The sequence below is a fragment of the Brassica oleracea genome, chromosome C2, assembly GCF_000695525.1.
Source record: "Brassica oleracea var. oleracea cultivar TO1000 chromosome C2, BOL, whole genome shotgun sequence".
Taxonomy (NCBI): domain Eukaryota; kingdom Viridiplantae; phylum Streptophyta; class Magnoliopsida; order Brassicales; family Brassicaceae; genus Brassica; species Brassica oleracea.
The window spans coordinates 3,686,066-3,706,709 of NC_027749.1; the positions used below are offsets into that span (position 1 = coordinate 3,686,066).

General features: G+C 35.7%; 3 protein-coding genes across 5 annotated transcripts; 2 read left to right on the plus strand and 1 right to left on the minus strand.

Annotated features, from left to right (window-relative positions):
* The first annotated feature begins 1,402 nt into the window (after nt 1–1,402).
* Nucleotides 1,403–4,147, plus strand: LOC106324906. 2 transcript variants are annotated; one of them, XM_013762910.1, is made up of 9 exons: nt 1,403–1,447; nt 1,561–2,425; nt 2,503–2,548; nt 2,645–2,737; nt 2,824–2,943; nt 3,175–3,273; nt 3,475–3,534; nt 3,630–3,724; nt 3,885–4,147. In XM_013762910.1, the coding sequence occupies exons 2-9, from the start codon at nt 1,581–1,583 to the stop codon at nt 4,018–4,020; spliced, it is 1,494 nt and encodes a 497-aa protein (XP_013618364.1). In that variant the 5' UTR covers nt 1,403–1,447; nt 1,561–1,580; the 3' UTR covers nt 4,021–4,147. The 2 variants fall into 2 exon arrangements, with proteins under 2 accessions (XP_013618364.1, XP_013618365.1); XM_013762911.1 differs by lacking the exon at nt 1,403–1,447 and having other exon boundaries at nt 1,454–2,425; nt 3,456–3,534; nt 3,885–4,137.
* A 586-nt stretch (nt 4,148–4,733) lies between these two features.
* LOC106327020 (nipped-B-like protein) lies at nt 4,734–14,337 on the minus strand. 2 transcript variants are annotated; one of them, XM_013765018.1, is made up of 28 exons: nt 13,893–14,337; nt 13,339–13,448; nt 12,756–13,024; nt 12,585–12,681; nt 12,249–12,502; nt 11,862–11,969; nt 11,633–11,744; nt 11,344–11,440; nt 11,080–11,266; nt 10,537–10,968; nt 9,956–10,461; nt 9,674–9,884; nt 9,549–9,599; nt 9,280–9,438; nt 9,021–9,188; nt 8,634–8,933; nt 8,405–8,557; nt 8,041–8,210; nt 7,756–7,864; nt 7,284–7,445; nt 7,096–7,200; nt 6,773–7,006; nt 6,560–6,693; nt 6,189–6,473; nt 5,695–6,109; nt 5,480–5,572; nt 5,253–5,378; nt 4,734–5,165 (listed from the first exon to the last, which is right to left on the minus strand). In XM_013765018.1, the coding sequence occupies exons 1-28, from the start codon at nt 14,165–14,167 to the stop codon at nt 4,929–4,931; spliced, it is 5,559 nt and encodes a 1,852-aa protein (XP_013620472.1). In that variant the 5' UTR covers nt 14,168–14,337; the 3' UTR covers nt 4,734–4,928. The 2 variants fall into 2 exon arrangements, with proteins under 2 accessions (XP_013620472.1, XP_013620473.1); XM_013765019.1 differs by having other exon boundaries at nt 4,929–5,165; nt 12,756–13,006; nt 13,893–14,167.
* Nucleotides 14,338–18,252: 3,915 nt separating this feature from the next.
* On the plus strand, nt 18,253–19,592 carry LOC106326316 (expansin-A23-like). Its single transcript, XM_013764325.1, has 2 exons — nt 18,253–18,482; nt 18,973–19,592. The coding sequence occupies exons 1-2, from the start codon at nt 18,335–18,337 to the stop codon at nt 19,584–19,586; spliced, it is 762 nt and encodes a 253-aa protein (XP_013619779.1). The 5' UTR covers nt 18,253–18,334; the 3' UTR covers nt 19,587–19,592.
* The last annotated feature ends 1,052 nt before the right edge of the window (nt 19,593–20,644 follow it).

Here is a 20,644-nt window from a genome sequence, read left to right on the forward strand (position 1 = left end):
TTTGATTAATAGAAGATATTGGATTTTGAGTTTGTATTTATTGATTTGTTTTTTTATAAAGCTTTGAAAATCAATGAGATGATTGGTTTGTTGATACATCCTATAAGGAAAACGAAAGCAATAGGGGGTTTGAATATTGTACATCGATCGATGCATGATGTAAGTTGACTATATAAAACTTGAGCATGATCATTTCAAACTAAACTGTAGGTAGGTTATATGTATTTGTTATATTGTAGTTAATATATTTTAAATATTACATAAGTCAAGTGATTCACGTTTTCGTAAAAATAAAATTCAAGTTCATTATTGGGTTGTACTCGTCCGTAATAAGCTACGTTAAATATGATGTATTTTTAGGTTCATTTAATGACATTAAGTTTAAATTTGATTAAGTAAAACTCATTAATTTAACTGGAAAAGACAAACATTAAAATAAGTAGGTTCATTTAATGACATTAAATTTAAATTTAATTAAGGAAAACTCATTAATTTAACTGGAAAAGACAAACATTAAAATAAGTAGGTTCATTTAATGACATTAAATTTAAATTTAATTAAGGAAAACTCATTAATTTAACTGGAAAAGACAAACATTAAAATAAGTAGGTTCATTTAATGACATTAAATTTAAATTTAATTAAGGAAAACTCATTAATTTAACTGGAAAAGACAAACATTAAAATAAGTAGGTTCATTTAATGACATTAAATTTAAATTTAATTAAGGAAAACTCATTAATTTAACTGGAAAAGACAAACATTAAAATAAGTAGGTTCATTTAATGACATTAAATTTAAATTTAATTAAGGAAAACTCATTAATTTAACTGGAAAAGACAATCATTAAAATATGTAGTTTAATTTAATTCTCAATGGCATAGAAGTGTAAATAAGTTAAAAACCTTAGGGGTGTTTTTGAATGGATACTTTTCTTTTAATAATACTTTTCTTTTAATAATGGAAATTCACATGTATTTTCTTTCTAAAATCCACTGCTAAAATCAGATAGTATCAAAAAATTTACTAATTGACTCCCATAAAATGTAGTTGTTGTTAAATTTGACCCCTGCGGGGAAAAAATCATGCCTCCGCTACTGGCTGTGATCCAACGTAGGGAAACCTTCCCACACGATGGTTGTTACAAAAAAAAAAAAACCTTCCCACACCAGTCTACTCTTTGCTTTCCACGCCATTAAACCGCACAACACATGGTTTTGGTACATCCACTTGCATTTACACCAAAAGTGTGATCCGACGGCTAATATTACACCCAGTAAACTATTTGCTGGAAATTTTGAAATGACGTGGCATTAAAACTCATCATTATCATAACATTATTAAAGATTATAGAAATAAATTATTTATTTCTATAAACTTATATTTTAAAAAACAGCAACAAGAGAAGACTAGCCGTTATCAAGAGCGTCCAAAAGAGCGCCGCAACGGTCACATTATTTTCCCCCGATCTATCTATCAATCTATCTTTCTTCTTCTACACACTCCATTACCAACACAAAACTCTAATTAATCAGATCATCGCTCTTTTTTTTTATTCCAGATCTGCACTTATCATCTCCCATGGAATCGCTGATTTCGAAGAATGTTAAACCGGGGACTCCGGTTAAGGATCGGAGCAAGTCGTCTCATCTGGAGAACGCGAACCCTAACGTCTCTCTCGCTAAGTCCCCCCTCGCGAAATCCTCATCATCATCGCCGATCGTGAAATCCGCTAATCCGAAGCGATCGGCGCAGAAGAATCAGAATCAGAGTCCGAATCCGAGTCCGAATCCGAATCCGAAACCTAGCCAGGCGGTTTTCTCGCCGCGGAATCGGATCAGGGAGAGGAGGTTCGTCGTGGTGGCGAAGAAGAACTCGAGGAAAGGGAAGAAGGATCCGTCGCCGCCTGCCGCGGGGACTACTACCACCGTTCCCGAGATCGATTGCAGATGCGGGGAGAGGAAGAAAGGGAGCGCGAAGTGCGTTTGCGTCGCGTACGAGACGCTGCGTGCTTCTCAGGAGGAGTTTCTCAAGAAACGAAGCGAGTCCGAGGAGAAGGAGGAAGGATGTAATCTTGAAGAGGTAGAAGGTGGAGAGGAATCGCTGGAGCCGGAGATGATAGGCGCTTTGAAGAGGACGAGGGGTAAAGTCGTGGAGGAGTCGCGGAGGAGCGTGCCTGAATCTGGTAAAGTGATGAATCTCGTTGAAGCGTTTGAGAAACTCACTTGCTTCAGTGCCAACAAGGAAGAAGAGGAGCAAACCGTTGGGGATGTGAGACAGCAATCTAAGTTGTGGGAGGGAGAGAAAGAGGCACACCACACGTGGAGTTCTTCGTTTTGTCCAAATGAACTGGTTTTGACTGCTAAGAGTCTTGGTTTAGATCCCAAAGCCTCGGTCTCGTCGTCCTGGGACAGCAGCCACAACAGGTTGGTTAGCTCGTTGGTGACTTAGTTTTATGATATCTTCACGTTCTGACTTGTTTGATCTGGTGGTGATGTTTCAGTGTTTTGAGTGGGATGTCAAATGCTGGGAGGAGAAGCAGAAGAAATGTATGCGTCTTGAATTGTGTATATATGCCAATAAAGCTTACGAGTAGTGACAATTGACGTCCATTTGATATTTTTTTGTGTGTGTGTGTGTGGCAGAGCTTGGACTCGTCGACTACAATGGGAAGCAGAAAATCGAAGAAGAAGCAGGTTAAGGTTACTTCATTGAAGCCTTTCAAACTTAGAACTGAGGTATGAGCTTCTTAGATTTATAAATATTGCAAGTTTCTGGATTCATGGTAGAAACTGAATCTTTTGACTGTTTTGTTTATCCGCAGCAAAGAGGTAAGGTGAAAGAGGAAGAGTTTGCCAAGAAGCTCCAAGAGATAACAATGGTGGAAGAAAAGATGAGAATCCCCATTGCTCAAGGTCTTCCATGGACAACTGATGAACCTGAGGTAAGATCTAGCAAGCTCTAGTGAGAACCAGTAACATGGTAATTTGTATTGTTTTAGAGGCCAAACTAGAAGTGTTCTTTTGTGGATCTTGCCACTCAAAGAATCCAGATTTAAAATTGTGTAGTTGAATATGAAGAGTTAGGCGAGCTTAATTGTGAAGTGAAAGCAGATGATGTATTGTTAAGTATGAAGAGGTCAAAAACATTCTAATGTTGTTGTTTGCTGTTGCAGTGTCTGGTTAAGCCCCATGTGAAAGATATTACAATACCAGTTGACTTGACGCTCCACTCAGATGTCCGGGCAGTAGAACGCGCAGAATTTGATCAGCAGGTAAACCTCGCATTGATTAAATCTACATTTTGTGGGGTTTGAACACAACACCATAGAGAGTTGTTCCCTCACTTTTTCAAGATACCGTAAATGTTGATAATGTCATTTCATTGTGGGCATATTTGCTTTCTTATCATCCTTAAGTTGTTTGCATCATTTCAATAAACTTCTCCATGTTAAAGTGTGAATATGCTGTTCTAGGTTGCAGTGAAGATGAGTTTCATCGAGCAATACAAAATGGAAAGAGAGAAAGAACAGAAGGTAAATTTTTTTGTTGGGGACTGATGTGGCCATATCCAATATAAGAGGAGTGTCTTTCTTGAGTTGATTTCGATAATCCTATTTTTTTTTTCCAGCTGGCGGAGGAAGAAGAGATAAGACGGCTGAGGAAAGAATTGGTCCCAAAGGCGCAACCAATGCCATACTTTGATCGACCATTCATTCCCAGAAGGTAGATGAATACTGTGCTCTTCAAATTCCCTTCTTGCATATACATCACAGAAAGATAGAGAGACAATTCTCTTTACGGATAGTTGTAGAGAGACTTTTTGTCTGTCATAAGCTGATACAGTTTTTGCTTATTGTTGTCTTCCTTTTTTACCATTCAACAGGTCGAACAAACATCCAACTGCGCCAAGAGATCCCAAGTTTCACATACCGCAACACAAGAAGATCAGATGCTGCGGTTCATCTTCTTGTAGTGAAACTGGCTCTTACCTGAGCGATTTCAATTATCAATTTCTCTAGTTTTTGGTTACACTTGCGTTGGTTTTGGTTCTTTCTTTAGAACTGTCACAATATTGTAGTTTTTAAAAATAAAGTCTCCAAAAATATTCATTTGCGTACGCTTATATAAACATTCACCAATCCTTACTTGCCACATTGATTACATCAGTGTAATAAATCAGTGTAACTCCTGGTTGTAAATGCTTTTTCTTATAAACTATCTCGACCCTGTTCAATTGACAGTCACTGGGGACCTTGCAACTGCTATCACAAGTCACAATTTATGTGCGAGTGGTTATTAATTAACTTCAAGTCGTTAATTCAGATCACTAAGCGATTAATCCTTTTAATTTTTGCAAGCTCAGATTGATTGTTGCAATAAAGTCGCAAAATGATGAAAAATGGTTGCAGGTCGATTAGTTACAAACATGGCCTACCTTTTAACCTTTTTCTCACAAAAACCATGTTTTCTTCACCAACTACACATCTCAAAAACTCCACCAACAGATATTGTAAGTTTGTAACACCTCAATTTGTAGTAGAAGTATCTCAATAGAGTCCTCAAATAATAACAAACAGAAATTTTATAAAAACAATACATGGGGTGGGCATCCTAAAAATTGTGAGGAATAAAAAAAGACCAGTGTGTGTGACCAAAACAATAGCAACAAGTGAATGAATACCAACCAAAGATCAAAAGATCCATTCCTGCCCAATTCTGGTCTTCTTCTCTGCTTAGATTTTTTTTTCTTCTTTTCATTCTAACAAAAGGTTATATATAACGGTTCCAATTCGTTCGTGGTCTTCCTAAACCATACTGTACATTGGTTAAGATATCCTAAAAAAAAGCAGCGGTTTTGAATTTTCTTTTTGTTTGCTGCTTTATGTACACAGTAATCTATGACATGAGCAAAAGTGCCATCTGACTTTTACCTTCTGTTGCTATTTCTGGTGCTGTAATTTAGTCTCCGAGCAGTCATACCCCTTCCTCCTCCTCCATTCCAACCTCTGTCATCATCATCATCCTCGTCATCATCATCCTCATTGTAGGCCACTGCTTTTTTTGCAGATCTTGAGCTTTTTCTTGGCGTTGGGCGTTTCCTCTTGACGTTTGATGAGTAAATGGTGTAGTCAAGTGTATCTTCTCTCATCGCGTTCTTAAACTCCTGCAAAGAGAGAACATATTAACGGATATGGTTATTTATGGATATAGATTTTTAGACATGAATATAAAAATTTATTAGGGTTTTAACCTGATATCTCAGAACCAAGTCTTGATAGGTTGAAGGTAAGTCAGTGCGAGTATCGCTGAGGTCAAGGGCAACATTTTGTCTGGACAGAGGATCTCCTGGCTTCAATGGTTCCGTTGGAGAATAGGCCTGAGATATATATTTTCCAAACACAATCATGTTTTCGTTGAATAAGTTAAAGAAGAAAAGAGACATAAATCTAAAAAGTAGTGGAAAGACAAGAATCGTACTTGGCATCGTTCATCATTTAAGCTGTACGTGACTTTTAAGTATCTCTTAAGCTTTAAAAGTAGTTGTAAAGCGATAGCTGATAAGCAATCAACCTGAAAGTGCACCAAAAGAAAGACTTGCATTAGAACAAAACGCCATATGTAAAATTCAAACAAAAAGAACCCGAATTTTTTAGCACTCTAAGCATCAATAGCGAAAGAGATATGAAGGCTACCTTAATTTTCTGCAAATCATCGGTGGATAATTCAGGAGGATCAGATGAGGTCATCTTGTGCACATTTGCTTCGCCATAGTGGGTTTGATACGAAGTAAACTGATCCCTGGGATCTTGGTACACTACTACTCCATTAAGATCGATTGGCGTCGAATGGCCATAGGGATTCCAATGCGTATGTTCTTCTTCAATTCTTGTGTTCAGATCCATCATGTGAATATTTGCAGGAGTCGAATCTTGTTGGTACGTTCCATTTCCACGCTGAGTCTTTGCGGTATCTTTATGTAACAGAGCCTTCAAATTTGACTCGATTGCACCAGCCCGGACTTGTATAACTCGGTTTATGGAATACACGAGATAGAGCGGCTCATCAGGTGTTGTGAATGGAAGTAAAGCAAGGGTTTCAGTGCAATACCTGTATAGAGAGACAGACAATTTTAGTGTTTATTTACCACAGAGAGACGGTGAAGTTTTTCATAGCAGCGTATACTTACATCAGGAAGGATATAACTGAGCCGCTCCAGGTTGGATTATCAAACTTGCGAACAATAGAAGTCATAAATTTGTTTCGAGAAATCCGGTTTCCACGGATGAGCTTGTAGATCCTGGAGACTCCAAGTCTAGCTTGTGTGAGAGAGCTACTAGTATGATCATTCTTCCCCGAACCCTTCTGCTGAGGATTTTGATTTGATTCTGAATAGACCTGGCTGATGGATTGCATGAATATAAATGACATTTGAAGTCCGTCACCGAGACGGCTTTCGAAAAAAGCCGGATACCTGATGGAAATGTCTAGAGGTGTTAGTGCGCCAACACTTGATGAACGAAAAATGTAAAAAATTGTAAAATCTAGTCAGAGGATTACTTCTCATGCATATTCATTAGTAAATGATGGGCCAGCTTTTGGTTGGCCTCGAGCGGATCTGTCTCGAGGGCAATCAAATAAGGAACACATGTAATAGGATGAACAAGACCTTGACGTAGCACGACTTCCACTATCTGCGGGACATATATATCTCATTAGTTCACACAATAGCTAAGACACAAGCAAATATTATCTAATGTAAAAAAGGCAAACCTTGAGAGCAATCTGGCGAATTTGATCATCACAGTCCAAGCATCTACCTAATATCTTATCCCAATACAACTGCACAATACCTCCGCAAATGTTGGTGTCACCTGCACCAGCGGCCACGGGTACAGTATGTCCACCTTGCTCAACTGGGTTAACCGTGATATCAACAGGTTTATCTGATCCCAATTGTTTTTCCGCATCGATAAGGTAATCATACATGTTCTGTAATCCTTGCATCTGGATCATGAGCATCAAAAAAAGATGTAACCATATGCAAGCGTAGAACAAAACATGTAGACAAACGCAAATATATGGACCACGTTTACCTTCATACGTCCGTTTGCTCCATCTGATAATGTATTCTCGATTATCTTTCCAATGTCTTCTTCCAACATGTATTCAGGCCGTGCAATTAGAATGAAACCTAAAGCCTGCAGGAAGTTTGAGGTCACCATTATTCTAGCAAAATAAAATACTGAGAATGTGCAACAGACTAGCACTGTCTGTACTGTACCTGCAGGGACCTGACTTTCAAAGCAAAATCTTCCATGCGGAGGTGTCGTTTGAATAAATTGAGACAGCCAGAGAGATTGAAACTCCTACTACCTGAGGTGCTAATAAGAGAGTTACCATGGCGAATAAGTAACCCAAGACAAAAAAGGGACCGCCCAGCAATCTGAAATAGACAAGAAATTGTTAAAATACTAGCTTCAGGATAATCCGTTGCTAGATACATCTTGTAAGGAATAACAGATATCACATCTTGTAAGGAATAACAGATATCTGAACTCGTTCAACACTCACTCTCAAGTGAAATATATGCGACACTGAATATTACTATCAGTAAGCAGTAAAACCACACCAGAGAGCAGTGTTAGTAGGGAATAAGTGATCTTATAAGTACGAGGAAAATGACAGTTGTGTATTTACTTAAAGATAAACAACAACAAAATTTCTGATGCTTGATCATTTCAAAGAAAACCCACCTGGTTGTTATCAGCCCCTTGGGATTCCAACCGCTTAAAAAAGAACTGAAGAAGATGCTCGACTACGCTAACACCTTTACCCATCAATTTACTCACAGAACAGAGACACCTGAAAATTTGAAGGGTTGCACTAATCAAATAAAAGGCAGTCTAATAAAAAAGGATGAGTGATGTTTCTTGACTGCATCTTCCATCAAGACATGTGATCATCCAAAAAAACGCATGCGAAAGATAAGACGCTGTATAGAGCAATGAATGATGGTAGATAAGTAATATATATGGTACCTAACGCAAGCATGAACAACGGTTAGAAATGAATGCCGAACAATCATATGCTTTAGGTCTTGCTCCAGGTCTTCAGTGACACTAAGAGGCAGCTTGCGGATCAAGGGCAGGACAGAATCGATTATAAAAATAATACTCTCTAGTAATTGTGCTCCTATTCTACTATCAACCTGCAACAAATACAGGACGAATGGAGGTTAGCAACACTGAAAAGTTTGAGACACTATTGCGAACACACCTCTCACTCAGATAATTTCTTCTCCGCATTAGTACCACAATTTTTCAAAGGAAACAAGCGTAGCTCCTAAAAAATTATTCCTTTACAAAACTTAACAGAATCTTGAGCAGATTGGCTATATATAACCTGACTCTTCAGATACGGTTGTAGGGTGATAACAAATTTAGTAGGGTCTGAAGACGGTGTACACAGCCCAGGATCCACCAGACAGAAAGCATGCAAAAGAAGAACATAAGGAAGCACTTGCACCTCTCCTTCTTCACGGCTCATTTCTTCTACCTGACGGAACAAAGGATGGTATATATTGGTATTCGACTAACCAATCAATGCACAGACACAAAGCATTAATGTTGACCTGCAATATTTTTTCCAGTAAGCATTTGCACATCAGTTCACAGCGCCTGCGCACTGATGCAAGGGCAACTGGGTTGATACCAGCAGCTTTAGTTGCTTGAGGGAAAAAATCAAGGGCCAGGGCACGCTTAATAATTGTTACAAGAAGCTGGTGATTTGGAGTCGTCCTTAACAACCCAACCATTTGCTTAGTTTTCTTTTCCACTTCCACTGGAATGGAGCTAGCATCACTAGCAAATTGAGTATGATGCCCTGGAGGTTCCTCAAACCAGAATTCATAGAAAGTTTTGCACACAAGATCCTACGAGTTGAGAAAATATCTATTATAGATCGTGTATTTAAGCATAAGACAGAACAAAGAGCAATGCATATTGAGTACGAAGATTACCTGGATGCTAGACTCATCATCACTGATTCGAGATAATATCTCGGCGCATGCACTTGTAAATTCAGAGAAGTTGGGATTTGAAGTACACATGTCACGTATGATCTTTATGGCTCGTTTTCGAACACTCACTCCAGTATCCTTAATCCTCTCAGCGACCTTCTCAAAATACTGCAAAAATATATTCCTTGGTTCAGCGAAGAAACAGCGTGAGTAGGGTAATGTGATATGACAATAATGATATGGGAAAAGGTCAATTTACCTTTGAACCAACATCAGGATGTGATGCAATGTGCCTACCAACAAGTTCAAGTGCTGCTTCTCTAACAGATATAGCAGAATCACAAAACCTTCCTTCAACAGCCAACTGAACACGCTTATCGCACAGTACCTCTGGATCAGCTTCAACAATTGTACTAACCTGTTATGATCAATACCAGAATGTATTATCATCGCTAGAATAGCATATCTGTATTCTGATTTTACCCACAAACAGTAATGATTATGTGTAATAACACTTTGCTCACTTACTGCTCGCATAGCTTTAGCCCTAATAATGGGAGAGTTCTCTCTTAAACTAGCCTGAAAAAAAAACACAGTTAGAAAACGACGGAAACTCGAATAAATAAAAAATGCATATAAAACCTTTCACTAACCAGGAGCATGTGTAGAATTTTATCAAATCCTCTGGAAAAGGAACTATTTCGTCCAAGAGCTAAAGTAATCTTCTTAATAGCATCTCTTGTCAAGAACGACGTAGTTGCTCCAGAGTTACGGATTATTGACTTTGCTTTCAGTCTAGCAATGTAATATTTGATTTTTTCATGAGATTTTGGAACATCTTTATACGAAAGGCACAGATGAAACCTGCACAAAGTTCCTTCCATATAAGACCCACCTATATTGCAAAATCAGTGTGAAAGGAGTCAGGAACAAACCAGCAAATGAAAGTATGCGCATCATCAGCAGATCCAGCATCCTGAAGATAATTCAGGAGCATCTGTTGCGCAACTTCTGTCTGTGTAATCATATTTGGATCTTCTTCTGACTCAACCTTACCACTCTTGGTGTCCGCCTTACAGTAAGACTGCAGTACAAGAAGTTGTCTCTTGCATATGCAAAACGGACAGTGCCAATTTCGACTTGGAATGTCTACTTCCTTTAAACCCAGACAGCCAGCATGAAACCGCCTTGGACAAATTTGACAGACCAATAAATTCCCAGCCCTTTTACCTAAACAAAGAGCGCAATCTTTTGTGCCAACTTGGTCAACTCTACCTTCACTTTCTGATTCTAGTAATGTCCAAAATCTGTCTTCACTGCAGAGGACAGCATCTTGTTTCAACCTGGTAGCAATTATACCTAGTAAGTCAATGGCCATTGACCGGGCAGAGACATCTTTTGATTTCAACCCTGCATTGTGCAGCAGTATGACACAGAGAACCTGCAAGAGTTTACCTGTCAGAGTGAAAATATGCACCGACTAACTAAAGCAAACAAAGTAACACAATATATTTACCTCAAGAATAAGAGAAACTGATGGATATTCAGGAAGATTCAATGCAGTCAGTAGATCATTAACAATGTTCTCAGTCATCACTTTTATCTCAGAAGCATCCTGAGCCTTCAAACTGGCAAGTCGTCCAAGGACACGAGTCCAGAAAAGGCAACATGTTTCTGTAGCCGCCTCATGACATTTAGTTAGGTAGCCAACATCAACTGGAGTCTCCAGTATGGCGTTTGCACTGGAAGCCTGTCTCAGGGTTTCAGGAAGGCTTGTGCTGTTGTGAACCAACTGAATGAGCAAAGCAGTGACCATTTGAATCTGCTTTTGTTCTTCATCAGGGAGATGATAGGCTCTCAACACTCGTTTTGAGGAAGGTAGCTTCCAGAGCAATTGAGATAACTCATCTATCACATATGTTCGGTGTTGAGGATATGAATTATATATCTGCATTAAAGTTGACATTTAACAACATTCAAAGACCATTCCTGACGTGAAGACGCCGATCTTTTAAAACAAAATACACAGCAAAGATGTGGAGTACGTGGAAAGTCTTACACCACCGATTAAGCTAATTGCTTTAAGCTGCAGAAGTTGGATATTTTCCACCATAAATGTTGTCACACTCGTCTTCAACAGTTGTAAAATGCAACTGTCAGACAACCTTTCTACCAACAACAGCTCCTTGAGTAAGCCAAGAATAGTGCAAAGTTTCTGTAGTGCAGTATTAACTGTTCCAGAGATCCTACGAAACAAAGATATCAGATGTGAACATGCGTGCAACTAACATACAAAAAAAAGGTGGGGTATTAATCAGTAAACCTGTTCACTGCCGACTTCTTCACTTTGCCACTTTTTCCTGTGCGCCGCCTTTTACTGGCTGAGCCCATGTCAGGATCAAGATCATCATCATCATCCCCTAGAAAAGCATGTGGCATATACTTCTATGTCAAGATTGTGTAATTAGAATAACCTGTCCAGTCGCAATGGACAATCTTTATGCTAACAAACCAGGATGATACTAAAGTTTCAGATATTGTGAATGACATGCCATGCATTCGAACAGTATAAGCACAGAAAATCCAACTTCCAAAGTAATTCGGAAAACAACCTTCAAATGCCACATTATCTGTGGGTTTACTTGCGCTGCGGTATGATGGATCATAAGCAGACATAACAGCCATCATTTGATGCCTAGAAAACTCCAGAATTCTCTCAATCACCTGATTGAAAAAATACAGAAATAGAAATTGAGTCACTTAAATGGTGAAACGTGGCAGTGTCCAGAGAAGCATAAGGATAAACAGATTCCCGGGAAAAAACACTTAAGAAGCAATCACCTCTTCCTTGTAGAGCTGCTTTGGCATATCACTGTTGGCCATCACTGCAAGCGATGCATGGATCGACTCAAGGGCACCAAGAACCAACGCCAATGAATCTGAATCCGACTGAAATGTTTTTGCACCAGGAAATGTTAGCTAAAAAGAAAAATACATATTTGCCACTTTCATAAGACTAAACGTGATAACTTAACACATGAAAAAGAGCTAAACATTAATGCATTCTTGCAAGTCCAAGAAAATATACTTCAAACACAGAAAGAACAACTTTGATTGAAAAGCTAAATTGTTCGATAAAATAGTCCATGCGTCGAGCGCAACATGAAATCGATCCCATGTAAAGCATGAGAGGCGCCTATAGAGAGATCCAAACAGAAAATTACTCACATGCTCACTATTAATGGACAAGCCTTCGGCCCTATGTATCTGATGATCCAGAGTGTGCAATAACCTCGATAGAATATCAACAGGTACCATATGCAAAAGCATTTTAGACCTTATAGTCATCAATTCAGTTACAAGAACACGAACTTCATCAACAGGCATTGACGACCACTCTGCTTCATTCCTATCATCACCAGGGACTTCAGCTTTGCCACAGAAGTCCTCCAGCATCTCACAAAAGCTATTTACGATGGACTCTAAACAAGCATTAGAAAACTATTATTATTTAGTTGGTAGGGGTAACTGCAAAAGAAAACAAGGAAAAAGGGACAGACAGACCTTGAAGCACAGATGAATCTGGCTGAACTGAAGACGCGCCAGGGCCAGCGCCATCTTTACGTTTCTTCTTGCCCGTTGACTTTTTGGAAGCAGAATCCTGCAAGTTAATCCAGTTATGTCCACGGCACAGAAGAAACCCACTATAGAGGAAGATTGTGATGACGATCTTACATTCATGGTGATCGTTTCAGGTCGAGAGTCATGAGTTGCAATATCATCTCGTGGTGACTGGATTATCAAAGGTTCAGGATGCCAACTATGATTTTCAACATGATTTGATCGTAATACCCTTTTCACTGGTTCAGGCTGGATACTCCTAGCTAAATGATGATCTGCCTGTCGTTGAATCTTGACACGAACACTTGGCTCGGAAGTTCTCTGTTGAGTCTCTTCATTGGTACAGACTGGATCACAGGTCGGACCTGATAAACTTGAAAGTTCTAGTAAATAATAAAAAAAAACATATTAATTCTATCAAACACTGGCGCAATAACAAGTTTTCCCAGAGCAACCAAACAACTATTAAAGCTCAGTACAAGTTAAGCATAGCATAGAGGTTCACTACCAGCTGAATGGGGTGAGAAAGGAAGGAAGATACTGCTAGCATCAAGCATTAAAGGTATCTTAAGTGCGGACTGAAAATTCTAAAACTTAAAAGGTTTCTTTCCCAAATGTTTCTCAATATTTTTTCTCAAAATCTGTAACACCCTACAATTCAGACAAAAAAGGGAAAAAATGAGAAGATTTCATTTACCAGGGATAGCATACTCAAATGCTCCAGGATTGCATCGTAGAACTTGGTCATATAACTGAAAAGGCTCCTCAGAGTTACAATTGAGCTCCTGAGCCTCGTTTCTAAGATCCCTGCAAAATTAAATCACAGAGATATAAGTTGGTGAGCTCTACAATCATGAAAAGAACTTTACCTTGGCAAAATTCTCCACAAACCTAAAATAAGCCAAGCTACGCTAGTTCAGAGAGATCATTTATCCATACAACTACTCTACCACACATTTGAAGGAAAGAACCCCAATCTAAATCTCAGAGATACTTAAATCAAGTTTAGCCGTGGGTTTAAACCGCACATAACCAAATGTTACTGCTCGATTTGCCAAAACCTGTAGACGCAAACTTATCTAATCATCAAAGCAACAATAATCAACTTACAATATCAGCAACGAATCATTACTTCCATATCTAAGATTCCCAGCCAAATCGCACTTGATTTCACCAATCCAATCGAGAAAGCGCTCTAACTAGTTTCAGATTTTCGAGTCTGGAGGAAGAAGACGAGATAGATTCACTTACAGGTAAGAAACGTCAGTTTCTTCAAGCATCTTCGCGATTCTCCTGGACTGCGAGAGAATCTCGGCGCGATTCAACGACCTGTTGCCACTACTACTACCTTCGGCAACCTCATCGAAGAGCTTGAGCTCGCCAGGTTGAGCCGCGCCGCAGAATATGGGTAGGGAAGGCAGCGGCAAGTGAGAAGCAACGTCCGACTGCGCCGTATTAGCCAAACCAATCCCGAACTGAGTCGAACTCGAGCTTGAACCCAATCCGGAGCTGCTGGGATTGCTCATCTTCGGATCGAGCTGGATTCGAAAATCAGGGTTTCTAGATACCGGATTTCGAGGAAGTCGCGAGGATGAACGGTGGACTTTGAGGGGATTTGAAGGAAGTTCTATCAGTCATAAGAGAGATTTTGAGCCCTAGATTGAGAAAAGAAAAAAAAATTAGGGGAGATTTAGAGAGAGAGAGAGAGAGAGAGAGAGATGCAATTGGCGGGTAAAGTAAGAAGACATTCTTCACACTGTAATTTTTCCTGATTTAATAAATTATATTTGTACCCTCGACTATTACTTGATTGGCATTTACGCTCGATAGGTGAGGAGGGGTAGTTTCGGTTATTTCCGTAATCAGGACTCCGCCCAGCTCCAAACTACCTTTATACCCTCGCGATTATTACTTGATTTTGGCAGTTATCACTCGGTAAGTAAGCAGGGGTAGTTTCGGTGGTTAGGTTTTTACCTATTTGGTGCAGGCCCGGCTCGTACCTATAGAAAACATAACTATTGTCGTCATCTATACTTATTTTTAATTATGTTATTACGAATCACTGAGAAATGTTACTGTGAAATATGCTGCAGATCTTTTGTAAACATTTTATACATTAATTTGCATAATTTCGCATTTAGACTTTATGGTATAGAAACATTGATGAACTCTTAGTCAAACCACTGAACTAAGGAAATTTCTACTGTCATAACATAATCCTTATTTGAGTTATTTACAAGGAAATATCATTTTTTTAGAATTTTTAATTATTTTCATCAACTATATATTCAACTAAATTTCTTATATCCACGACAATGCTTCCTTATTCTCTCTTAGTGCCAAAATAGAAATCGGCCATATTTAAATGATCTTTTCTAACATTTATATTATACACAAATACATTATTTAGATTATCTAAGTATAATATAACCTCTTTAAATTAATATTCTATAAATTAATATACACTAAAAATCTCTATAAAATAATATAATTTTATAGTTCCAAATTGAATTTTTGATTCAATTAGTATATCGATAAATTAATATCTCTATAAATTAATAAAAAAAATTATAGTTTTGGTGTAATCCCAACATTATTAATTTATAGAAGTTTAAACTGTATATGTATTTCACATCATAAGTCAGTGAATCTCTCTTCTAAACCTGCAACATGATTAATGCATATATAATTTTAATATATACAAATAAATCAAGTTTTTGTTAAAAATAGTTCATGAAATAAAAAAATCCAATCTAAATCCCTACAATCCGAATGGAGAGCAACTACTTACATTTAATGGATATAATTAAAAAATTGGTTCATTGACGGCTTTTATCTCGGAAATAAATGTGTTTTGCATTTTACATGATAATTTTGAAAGTGTGAATTTGATCCTGACATATCTCCAAGATCAGAAATGTATATGTTGATTCAGTAGTGAAAGAAGCTAGAAATAGAGGCGTAGTATTTTTTTCAAGTAAACCAAACATAATCAGATAGAGTTGCTATTCAAAACATTTCATCTTCCGATCAAAACTTGGTTTAGTTATATGGATAGTTGACTTAAAAAAGTTGCAAAATAGCATTCATTAAAATGTAAAAAATATGTATACATTTTAGTTTAATGTTAAGTGATTAGAATTTAGGTCTAGTATCTATGGTTGAGGAGATTTTTTTTTCTTTGTCATCATGGCTGTGTATGATAATTTAGTGTTTTTATTGATTAATAAAAACTATTTTGAAAAATCTCTTTGAATGCTATCTTTTGACAGAAACTAGAAATAAAATATTTATAAGACTTGCCATTTAATATTTGAAAGATAATTAGTTCCATTTACTTTGCTGAATTAGGCTTTATGTGAAAGATGATGATTTGCCAATAGAGATCCTACATCTAGTATGTGTAATTTACGAGTTTTATAACGGTAGAAATGGACTTGCTACTTCTTTTTACCGTGATACATTTCACAATATATATAAGAAATATATAATGTTTAAAACTCATAGCATATAACAAAAGAGTAGTGTGATTAAACTGGCTATGCAATAATCCAACGTTATGTTTTTATAGTGGCTATGATAATATTACATATTAGTCCATTATAGGCTGATTTTGATTACCTGTTTTAGGGAATGTCTCAGATTTGAAGAAAAACAGTTATTTACACCTCTACTTTCCAGTTAACGTCTAAACTAGGTGTTTACTGTAACATGTGCAATGATAAAAATTTTAAATTTAAATTATATTTATTAACAAAATTTTATTATTCTTTTCTATTTTACTATGTTCTTTTTAGTATTTTAATATAAATTTTGATTTAATTAAACATAAAATTAAGATAAATAAATATTTTTTTATTTTTAAAGTATATTTAAAAATAAATATGCATATATTTCAAATTATATTCTTAGAAATATTTTTATCTATTTGTTTTGGATAAAATATATGAATCAAGTTGGATAGAATTAATTAAAAAATGATATAAAAGTTGTATAATTATCAAAGAGTATAACTAAACAATATTTCTAAAATTTGTAGAAACATAAAAGAAGCTAATAATATTGCGATTAAAAAAATTTCTTTTTAAGAAAATTGTAAGAAAAATAAAAATCCTTTTTGGTGATAAAATTGTATAATTATAAAAAATAGAAATAAATAATATTTCGAAATTTGTAAAATATTATTATATTTTTATTATTATATTATTTAATGTCATATTTGAATATATTTACTTTAATGATGATGTATAATTAATACTATATTCTAAAAAGTTTACCAAAAATATAAATAAGCATTAAATGTAATTGTCCATGTCACGCTTAGTCATAAATCATGTCATCAAATGACATGTGATATTTATTTAGTGAAAGTGATTATAGAAATGACATATGTCAAAATCACTTGGCAAATAATATCTAGGGGATAGAAAAGAAAGTTGAGATTTTGCAATTAATTGATGCCAAATTGTTCAAGGAAAGCAAACATAAGAAACTCAAAATGGGTTTGTGAAAAAGTACTCCTTAGGAGTAGGCCTGAGACTTTTAACCGAGATCCAGATTCGATCCGAGATTCGATCCGGATCCGATTTGAAAATCCGGATATCCGGAGGGGCCGAATCCGGATCCGGATAGTAAAATGTTGGATCCGTCAAAGCCGGATCCGGATCCGGATACCTTAATTTTTTAGTCCGGATATCCAGATCCGTAAGTTTTATTAATAACTATTTCAAAAATAGTAATGTCTATATATAAAAATTAATTTATTAATATAATTTTATTTTTATAATAGTATATATAAATTTTATGTAAATTTTGTAATATTATACATAGAAATAAATTAAAACATTATATATTTTTTTTATTTTAAATTATTTTTAATATTTTTTATATATTAATATTATTTTTTATTTATTTTAAGGATCCAAATCCGGATCCGGATATCCGCCGGATATTACAATTTTTATAAGGATATCCGACACCCGGATATCCGAGAACCCCGGATCCGGATAAGGATAATAAAATTATGGATCCGCCGGATAAGGATCCGGATCCGAATATCTTAAAATTGCCCGGATATCCGATCCGTCTCATGCGTACTTAGGAGTAATTAGCAGTAATATTAAGTAGATCTTCCCATGTCCACGTGTACGAAATCTAAATTTAGAACAAAGACTATTTTTATATTATATACTTGAGATTTTCTAAAACAATACATATTTTTTCTTAAATGAGTTACATATAATTAAATGGTTTATACATTATCCATCTTTACACTAAACCATTTCTAAGCAACCTCTATTTCCATCTATATATTTTCCTCCAAAATAGAGAAATTCTATTATAGAGTTAGATTCGCTCCAATGTATGCTTCTATAATAAAATTCTATAATAAAATTCATCTATTTATAAAGGAAAATATATAGATATGTTATTTTCACCATTAAGTTTAGAGACAAGAAGTTATTTTCTTCCATATTTTTCTCTAAAATAGAAAAATTCTATTGTAGAGACATTGTAACAATTTTACCTCTATAATAAAAATCTCTAGTTTAGAAGAATATATAGAAATATACATTGGAGCAATTTCACCTCTATAACTAAACACCTCTTTTTTACCTCCAGATTTTCACATATCTAATATCTTCTCAGTTTGATCCTCTCCTCTATTGTACTAGTTACGTTGCCCTACATAAATGGCTCGTAGTTTTACGGTGGTTATAGTGTTATTGACCGTCGTGTGTCACCTACTCATGAGCACCATTGCTGCCACTAATGCAGAAAACGGATGGGTCGATGCTCATGCCACTTTTTATGGGGGCAGGAAGGGTCAAGAAACTATGCGTATGTGTTTTTTATTTATCGAAATTTATTTACTTCAGTTTCCTTTTCACTTGTTAGAAATGCTAGTGAGTAATTCAAAATTTAAATATACGGTTTAGAAGAAGAAAAACGGAATTTTTTGAAGGGGTATGTTATATAAATCAAGCATCTTAAAAGCATATAAAATGTATCACTTCATTTTTGCATTTAAAAGAGTAGTTCCATAATGGAAATGATACGAATAAAATAGAGTAAAAATAAAATAATTATTTCATTGTTTGAGTAATTTCATTTTTACCACATTATAAAATGGAGAATGGAGTAGGATTGCAAGAGATTTGTTCAAAATCACATTTGTGTAAAAATAGAGTATAGTTGGAGATACTATCTATCATGCGTGCTTGTGTGTGTGCATGCAGTTCTTTTATTATTAATATAACATATGGTATTTCATTGGTCTATCAATATCTAGACCTAATATGAGTTTATGTTTATCAACCAACGTAACCAGAAGGAGCGTGTGGGTACGGCAGTCTCTTTGAGCAATCCTACGGTTTAGCGACAACGGCTCTAAGCACAGCTTTATTCCACAACGGAACCACGCGCGGTGCTTGCTATGAGATCATATGCGTCAATGCTCCACAGTCGTGCATCAAGGGAGCAAGACCTATACGCGTTACAGCTACAAACTGGTGCCCACCGAACTATAGAGATGGTAGTTGGTGCAATCCGCCACGGAAACATTTCGATCTTTCGCTACCGATCTTTCTCAAGATCGCTAAGTACAAAGCAGGGATCGTTCCGGTGAAGTACAGACGAGTCATGTGTCCGAAAAAGAGTGGCGTCAAGTTTCAGTTAGCTGGGAATCCTTACTTCTTGATGGTTACTGTTTTCAACGTTGGACGTGTGGGTGTTGTGGTTGAGGTTAAGGTGAAAGGTTCGAAGACTGGTTGGATTAAGATGACGAGGAATTGGGCACAGGTTTGGGATACGAATACGGTGTTAACCGGACAGAGTTTGTCGTTTTTGGTTGCTACAAGTGATGGGAAACGTTTAAAGTTTAATAATATTGCTCCATCTAATTGGCAGTTTAATCAAACTTATGATGGCAAGATTAATTTTTAGTTGGAAAAATCCTTTGTTTTTAGTGTCTATCTTTAGGAAAAAATATTGTATCTTTAATGCCTTTAAATAGTGACTAAGATAATGAATAAGAATAATTAATTTATTTTCGTTTCTTTAAATATTGTATTTACACCATTCACAAAGAATATTTTATACATATGGTTCCTTACAATAAGATTACTAGTCCATTATATGTTAACTAGGTGTTTTCCTGCACCATGTGCATATGGTGCAGTAATTTTTTTTTAAAATCTAACTTATATTTAAAAATAAATTTTATTAAATATTATAGATTTTACTATTTTCTTACTAATATTTAATATAGATTTGATATATATTAAATCAATTTGTATAAAGCTAATAAAATTAATATAAAATTATATAATTCTCAAATATTTAACCTAAACAATATTATAAAATTTGTAGATATATAAGACTAATGATCTTATGATTAGATATTTAAATTCTTAAGAAATTGTAAAAAAAATTGAAAGCTTTAGTAATACAAATTGTATAAGTATACAAAATAATAATATTTCGAAATTTAAAGTGTTATATATGAATATATTTATTTTATAGATGATGTATGAGCTATTACCATATTTTTAAAAAGTTTACCAAAAAAAAATATCAATATTAAATGTAATATATGAATTATTACCGTATTCTAATAAGTTGCCAAAAATATAAATCAACATTAAATGAAATTATACATGTCATATTTTTCCGGAAGCAATGTCATCAATTTCAATAGTCATTTCATATTTGTTTTGTGAAATTGATTGTAGAAATGACATGTGGCAAAATCACTTCGCAAATATAGTCTAGGGGATTATTATGATGTTTTAAATGATATTTAAAATGGTTGTTTTGTATTTTATTTTTCCCGAAACGTCGAAATGAAATAAAAGTCTTTTATGCAACAAAGTGGTGACAATTTGTCCACGAATAAAAAAGTTATAAATAGTAACTAGCCATAATATTACATAGATGTCACATGTACAAGTGATCCTTACAATAATAGTAGTCCTAATTTTCTTATTCTTTCTCGTCTAATA